The 7,907-nt window shown below is 44.0% G+C and overlaps 1 protein-coding gene across 1 annotated transcript in view; it reads left to right on the plus strand.

Annotated features, from left to right (window-relative positions):
• Window positions 1-7,907, plus strand: part of MRTFB (myocardin related transcription factor B) — a 46,354-nt gene that overhangs the window by 35,811 nt on the left and 2,636 nt on the right. Inside the window, exons 10-12 of the mRNA XM_029285465.1 lie at window positions 1,491-2,511; window positions 4,706-4,863; window positions 5,861-5,998. Of these exons, the coding sequence (XP_029141298.1) occupies window positions 1,491-2,511; window positions 4,706-4,863; window positions 5,861-5,998 (1,317 nt within the window). The remainder of the gene's footprint in view (window positions 1-1,490; window positions 2,512-4,705; window positions 4,864-5,860; window positions 5,999-7,907) is intronic.

A 7,907-nucleotide genomic window follows, 5' to 3' on the forward strand; every position in this document is an offset into this window, starting at 1 on the left:
GTCTGTAGTGGTGATTAAGTGGATAAACGGGATCGGATAGCAGGACACAAAGGATGTTTAACCCAGTGATTTAGAAAGGCAGGCAAGAGGGGATAATTTTAGCATTCTGCCTTCAAGTACTTGCCTATTAATAGTTCTGCTTCATACAGCTGGGAAAACGAAATTGCAGCTGTTAGCAGTTAACGTTTTAAAAGGGATAGAGGGTTAATCCCTCAGATGCAATTAGACCCGCTCTTTTTGGTATTGACTTATTCGGCTATAAACAGAAATATTTTCCGTCGCCTTTTTAGCGCGGAAGAAACTTCTGGGGCAGAGATTCTTAAACTGTGGATCAGGGCTTGTTCTGGAATCATGAGCAGTTCCCGGGTGTCCCATTGTTTTATTTTTTTAACCTGATCAGGCTTGCCCAGGCTGAGTGAGCCATGCCAGAATTCATTCCTGCCTTTGTGCCTTGTTTTGCCTGCTGCAGCCTCGTGGCTGGTTGCAGGACCACAAAGTGGGGGAACCCCCGCCATCAACCGATTAAAATTTAATTGTTAAAAGTAAATGGTATATTTATTTCTAGCCCAACCCTAACCCCACAGAAATAATGAGTCTTATTCGTGTGGGCTTCACACAAATCCATTGTTCATTTTAGGGGGAATCTGCTCGTATTAATTATGACAGGAAGCAGTGAAGCTAATGGACTATAAGCTTCTACAAAAGGGTTCAAGTATAAAAAGATTGCCATCTTTTGAGTTTCACTCCCTTTTTTAAAATGTAGCTGAAATCCTGTAACTTCTGAATGCGTTCAGTTAACATTGTAAATAACCAAACTGCAAGGACTGTCCGTAGGGATATTACAGAAGTCTTTTGGCAACTACACAAATTAATGCTGCTGTCTGTATAGCTGCCTTTTCTCTCAACTCCAGAGATTATACCTATAAATAGTAATATTTTCACTGTTTAGATTGAGAGGGTTTCTTTGTTTCAGGAACCTCACTCAGTAAGACTTTGGAACTATTAAACCGAAATAACCTGTTTTTTCTTCTTGGCTTTCAAATACATGCAGAGTTGAAGCTGCTCTAAAAATGCATTCTTTCAAAAGGGAATGAAAATTAAATGTTATCCAGCCCAGACTTCAGAGCTCTGTCGGCATTCTTACCGCACAGCTTGTCCATCAGCAGAGATGTAGATGTATACAGAAGTAGAGATGGATAGATATAGATACAGGGAAGTTTCAAACAAAGCCCTGAGTTCAAACATCTTCTTTAGGCGGGATCCACACGGCTCCATTGCTTCTAGTCATTTTAATATTTCATGCCCATTATTCAGGGCACGTTAGACTTTTCGGTTTTATTCTGCAGGATTTAAGTAAACGATCCATTGCGGGTGGTGTTGACTCCAGCGGTGGTAATTTCTTCATTGGATTGCTTCATCCTAGTGACTTCATTTCTGTTAAAAAAAATCACCCTCTCCTCTCCTCTTCCCTCCCCCCTCCCCCATTTCAGGTAGCTGAACTGAAAATGGAATTAAAGCTAAGAGGATTGCCTGTGTCTGGAACTAAAATAGATCTCATTGAGCGCCTGAAACCCTATCAGGATCTTAACAATAATTCTGTCGGCACAATTAACACAGTGGCAGCAACTGCTTCCAGTAACGGAACCAGTAAACCTGGAGAAGCCACTACTCCATTCCCCGCCCCGCCATTAAATAAGCAGGCCATGAATTCTGCTCCCAGTTCCTCTTCAGAAACGACGCCGGTTGCGACTGGCCACAAAACGGGACCCCTGGAACACGTGGGCTCCCCTTTGCCCATCTCGCCCTCTCCTTCGGAACAGTCCAGTCTCGGAACGGACGATGCCAACATGGCCGACACGTTGACGGAAATCATAACCATGATGTCTCCGTCGCAGTTCCCAAGCGCTTCCCCTCTTCGAGCGGCCGCGAACGAAGACTCCGGAAATACGTCCGGCATGGACCTGGACGCCACTGAGAAGGACCGCAAGCTTCAAGAGAAAGAGAAGCAGATCGAAGAGCTGAAAAGAAAACTGGAACAAGAGCAGAAGTTAGTGGAAGTGTTGAAAATGCAGCTGGAGGTCGAGAAGCGGAGTCACCCTCTTCATCCCCCTCAGGGCCAGGCTTCTGCTAAAACGCCGATGCCTTTGAACCGGCAACATAACAACAACTCTGTTAAAGAAGAAAGCACCCTGGCAGACAGCGCTAAGGCAAGGCAGTTGGTCTCTGATGCCAGCCATGTTTTAGGGCAGCCCAGGCCAGCAGATCTCCAAAACCTAGTTGCCAAAAAGGCCCTGGTTATCAAGCAAGAGATACCTGTAGCCAAAGCTGAGCCACAAAAGGTCATCTCTCAGTTCTATGTGAGTTCACAGAGACAGCCACAAACTGCGGTCGTTGCCCATCCCCAAGCGCTTCTGGCTGCGCAAGGGACTGCCCAGCTGCTACTGCCACTCTCTCTGCAGGGTCCAAATTCAGCCACTTCAGTGCAGCTGCCTGTGAGCAACATCCAGGTACATTTGGGGTTGGTTACCTTCATCTGCTGGCCACTACTAGTCAAGGAGAAATTCGTGAATGCAATTTGAAATATGCGAGCAGCTGTTCCTCCCCAAGTTATGTGCAGGAACCTGGAAGCTCCCTGTTATATTTTGTGGGGGGGAAAAAAGACAGATTCTAGTTCCAAAGGCAAATGAATCGTGGTTTAATATCCACCTGGCAGAAACGCGCACGATTGTTTGGTGTAACATGCTGTCTCGGGGAATTACGGTAATAGTTAAACAACTCCCTGTAGACCTGATGGCCCTTCAAATTATCTCCAGTATTGTCTAACAATTACAAGGGTTTTGACGGATAAATTGATGCAATTGTGGGTGCTTTGCGTGCCTTCATTTTCAAAGAAATTACAGGCTCTTGTCATGAGTGGGAAACTGACAATACCATAAGCTCAATCCTTCTGCCTTTTCCAACGAAGTGCTATAGAATTGGGGCTGAAATAGTAATAGGGAATCTAATAGGGAATCTAAATGGGACTTTATACTACCTCTATTTTCTAGGGCAAAATTAGTGAGCAAAAAACCAGATGCTCACTTTGAGCTAAAAAGGTTCTTATCCAATTAATATATTAAACAGGTGCCTGGTTTTGACAATACTTTTTCTATTATCCCTAAAAAGGGTCTTGTCATCATAAGGCAATACATGTGCATCCAGGCAGACACGCACATTTTCCATGTGATAAAATTTATCTTTGAATTTAGCTGCAGAAAGGGTTATTATGGCATCCCCATGTGTCCAGTTCACCAGATGGTAGTATATTGTAGTTGATACATAACCATTTTATTCCATATAGTTTTGTGCAAAAATTTCAGAGGGGCTTAAATTTGGTAGAAGTCCTGCATAGTTTTGTTTTGTTTTTTTTTCACTTTAAAACAGACTTTGAGGTCTGCAGAGTGAAAAATAATGCCATCTTGGCTGCCTTGATGTTAATGCAATTATCTTCTGCATCCAGCAAATTGAAGACGTACATTTTTTTTATCCTCTAGGTTCAAACACAAGCTGGTATTCCAGCCATCGCACAAGTCTCTACTTCTGGTTTGGCCCCCAAAGTGCCACAGATGCACATGTCAGCCCCCAAGCAAAGTGTTTCCCCGCAGCATGCAGCTGGCCAAACCTCAGAGAACAGAAAGGTTGGTGAAGGTTCATGTACAAAGGGCTTATGTCCTGTAGCTAAAGTTCTGTATTCTGTTACTTGTATGGGCTCGTACAGTCACTCTTCAAATAAAATAAGATCCAGGATGGAATCACATGCAGATTTAACTATAGCAATAGCACTTAGACTTATATACCGCTTCACAGTGCTTTACAGCCCTCTCTAAGCGGTTTACAGACTCAACCTATTGCCGCCCCCCCCCCCCAAACAATCTGGGTCTTCATTTTACTGACCTCAGAAGGATGGAAGGCTGAGTCAACCTTGAGCCAGTCAGGATTGAACTCCTGGCATTGAGCAGAGTCAGCCTGCATTGTAACAACTGCGCCACTATGGCTTCCTTCCTTCCTTCCTTCCTTCCTTCCTTCCTTCCTTCCTTCCTTCCTTCCTTCCTTCCTTCCTTCCTTCCTTCCTTCCTTCCTTCCCAAGCAATAGCCCTTAGACTTATATACCACTTCAGAGTGCTTTACAGCCCTCTCTAAGTGGTTTACAGAGCCTCTTGCCCCCCAACAATCTGGGTCCTCATTTTATTGACCTCAGAAGGATGGAAGGCTGAGTCAACCTTGAGCCAGTCAGGTTTGAACTCCTGGCATTGAGCAGAGTCAGCCTGCATTGCAACAACGGCGCCACTATGGCTTCCTTCTTTCCTTCCTTCCTTCCTTCCTTCTTTCCTTCTTTCCTTCTTTCCTTCTTTCCTTCTTTCCTTCCTTCCTTCCTTCCTTCCTTCCTTCCCAAGCAATAGCCCTTAGACTTATATACCGCTTCGACATCTTCACACCTCACACCCAGGGAGAGTCATGTTGTTTGGAAACAATACAAGGGTTAACTAAAATAACCTTCTTAAGGAAAGTACTCGGATTCTTTTCTGGACCGTTGGGCTCAATTTAAGTTTTATTATCGTGCTAATAAATATTAGGGGTCGTTTTTAGTGTTTTGCTATCCGCCCTGCCTTTTTTAGTTTAAAATTTTTTATAGAGAGGTTTCTCAATCATATTTTTGGTTTTTTACAGGTATTTCCTCCTACCTCACCTAACACAGTGTTTTCCTATCAGAATCCGTCGGCTACCAACCTGCAGCAACCTTTGTTTAAGCAAGCCTCAAACACGACGCCTCACTCAGGAAACCAAGCACCCTTAGTGCAAAATGGACCGAATCCTCTTCAGAAGGTAGAACTTATTCTCCATTGTAGAGGCCTGTCCTGCCAAAAGAGCACTGCCTGGAGGCTAGCGTGACCCATGGGATGCCTCTTTGCACTGTGGGGGAGCAAAAAATAATAATAATTAACACTATCTTTGCATAAGGGCTCTTAATCTCAAGGACATGTTGGAAGAGAATGAGTGTTTTTTTTTTTTTTTAAAGGTAAAGTCATACCAGGCTGCATAATCTCTTAAGCCCGTGGTGGCGAACCTATGGCACGGGTGCCAGAGGCGGCACTCAGAGCCCTTTCTGTGGGCATGCGCGCCGTCGCCCCAGTCCTAGGCCTTCAGCTGGGTTTTATAAAACCCTTTCGCTTTAGGCCTCCGCCGCCGTGTGCAACAAAAAAAAAAAGGTTCAATCAATGAGTCAATTTCAACTTCTCACGGGAAAAAAAAAGATCTCGCAAAGTTGGAATTGATTGATGGAACTTTTTAGTCCCACCCAGTCTGCCGTTACCACCGCAGCCACACCCACCCAATGGGCCACACCCACCCGGCACCCGACAATGCATAAGTGGGTTTGGGGTTGCAGTTTGGGCACTCGGTATCTAAAAGGTTGGCCATCACTGCTCTAAGCCCTGGGGTGTATCTTGTATTAGCTCACATTGTAGGGACCATGTGCTAGTGATAGGCATTTGTCACAAGCATGAACGCTCTTGCACATACAGGCATTTTACATACCTAGAACACTCTCTTTTAGACACAGGCACGTATCCCCTATCACCGTCACGGTAATAGCAATAGCACTTAGACTTATATACTGCCTCAGGGTGCTTTACAACCCTCTCTAAGGGCTGTACAGAATATCAACACCTTGATTTGAGATGGCTTTTAAGGACAAAGCGGGATCAATATGCCACATGTCATAGTGAGTAAATTAATAAAATAAAATAAAAAAGGAGAGCCGGGTCTCTTTAAAGACATTATTTAAAATCTGTTTGCTGACTGAATCCATTGTTTCTGGCAGCCACCTTCCCCAGCTCAGTCCCAGCAATACCTTTTGCAACAGTCCTTGTTCAACAGTTCAGCAACCAAAACAAAAGACCCTCCACGCTACGAAGAAGCCATCAAACAGACGCGCAGCCTGCAGTCTTCTCACCGAGAAGTAAGTCGAATAAGCAGTTACATTTACTCTAATATGTGTAATTGGGGCACCCAGCTTCAGTAAGGAACTGATAAAGAGATGTGATGAGCAGCCCATTTGCTGCTCAATCCTAAAAAAAAAAAAACCAGAGGTGAAGATGTTAAGACTCTAGAAAGAGTACAGAGAAGAGCAACAAAGATGATCAGGGGACTGGAGGCTAAAACACATAAGGGACGGTTGCTGGAATTGGGTATGTTTAATTTAATGAAGAGAAGGAGGAGGGGGGACATGATAGCAGTCTTCCAGTATCTCAGGGGCTGCCCCAAAGAAGAGGGAGTCAAGCTATTCTCCAAAGCCCCTGAAGGCAGGACAAGAAGCAACGGGTGGAAACTAATCAAGGAGAGAAGCAAGCCAGAAATAAGGAGAAACTTCCTGACAGTTAGAACAGTTAACCAGTGGAACAACCTGCCTCCAGAAGCTGTGAATGCTCCAACACTGGAAGTTTTGAAGAAGAGACTGGACAGCCATTTGTCTGAAATGGTATAGGGTTTCCTGCCTGAGCAGGGGGTTGGACTAGATGACCTCCAAGGTCCCTTCCAACTTTATTATTGTTGTTGTTGTTGTTATTGCAATTTTCTGAAATCTTAAAATGAATTGGTTTCTGGATTGTCTGCCATGTCAACATTCCCTCAGAGGGCAGGCAAAAGATAGCCATGCCAAACCGTGGAATTGGGGTTTGGCTCAACTAATGCTTCATCAGAAAAAAAACAAAGCAAAACCCAAAGAGAGTTTTCTTTGTAAGGGAGACCAAAAATGTCTTAAGAAGAAAAAAAAAAAAAGCAAGGTCGTCTAAAAGGACAGGGCCTCTGGGACAAGATAAAATCCCTGCTGGCTCACGGGTACGGCTGATGGAATATGAATTTTAACAGTCTCAGCCAGCCAGTTGGGCGACCGCTTTTTAATAAGGACCCTGTCAAGGATCAAAGAGAATGAGGGGATTTCTAATAGGGGAGGAAGGAAGCCAGATACTGGATTGCTTCAGCAAGAAATTCTGCTTGGCAGATCATGACAGATGCTGCTGTTAGCTTCAGTGCCGAAGAAATTGTACTTTGTCTCTCCTTAACGCGGGCGAAGAATCTGCCAAGTTTTGCTAAAACCACCAGCTGGAAGGGCGTTGGCACAGTTGGCATTTCAGTTGGCATTACCAAATGGAGCTTGCCAGCGAAAAACAGAATTTAACTCAATTTCTTTCACGAAAGCACTTTAAAGCTTTGTACCTGTTGTTTTTCTTTGATTTTTGTTCTCTGTTGTTCCCTTCTGACAGTTTTTGCTTATTGGCCAGAAGACTAAAAATTGCAAGTGACTGTTGCTGGGCAGCTGTATAACTAATTCTGAAAAGAAAGGTGCCTGATCAAATAAAAAGCCAGTTCAAAAGAGAAGTCCTGTGGTACACCGTACAATTAGTCTCAGTACTATTCTCAATTATTTTGTTCCATTAAAAGATCAGTGCAGCTTTCAGATAAGGCCGTTTTCCTTCTTTGGATGCGGGTTGACTAATATTAAGGATGCCACTATGAATTTACTGGCAAGGTAGAGTCTGGCAGTCAATAGATATTGTTGGGAACAGACCTGGATGGGAGCTGGTCATCCATGATATGATGATCCATGGTCATCCAGTGGTATGATCTTTCCTGTAGTTGTTCCACAAGACAGAACAATATGAAAATTTGGGACAAAGGTCAATGCACCTGGACATCCATGGCAGAAAAGCATCTTACCTGACTAACTGTAACTGGCTCGCTGCTTTTTTTCTGTTATAGTAAATGCTGTAATGAACATGCTTTGAACAGATGTTCCTTGCCAGGTCCTTTTATTAAGATTTCTGCTACCTGTTATATAGTAGACCTCTTTGTACCATAGAAGACTGTGG

Source organism: Protobothrops mucrosquamatus, unplaced genomic scaffold (genome assembly GCF_001527695.2).
Source record: "Protobothrops mucrosquamatus isolate PMUCROS unplaced genomic scaffold, P.Mucros_1.0 scaffold1736, whole genome shotgun sequence".
Taxonomy (NCBI): Eukaryota; Metazoa; Chordata; class Lepidosauria; order Squamata; family Viperidae; genus Protobothrops; species Protobothrops mucrosquamatus.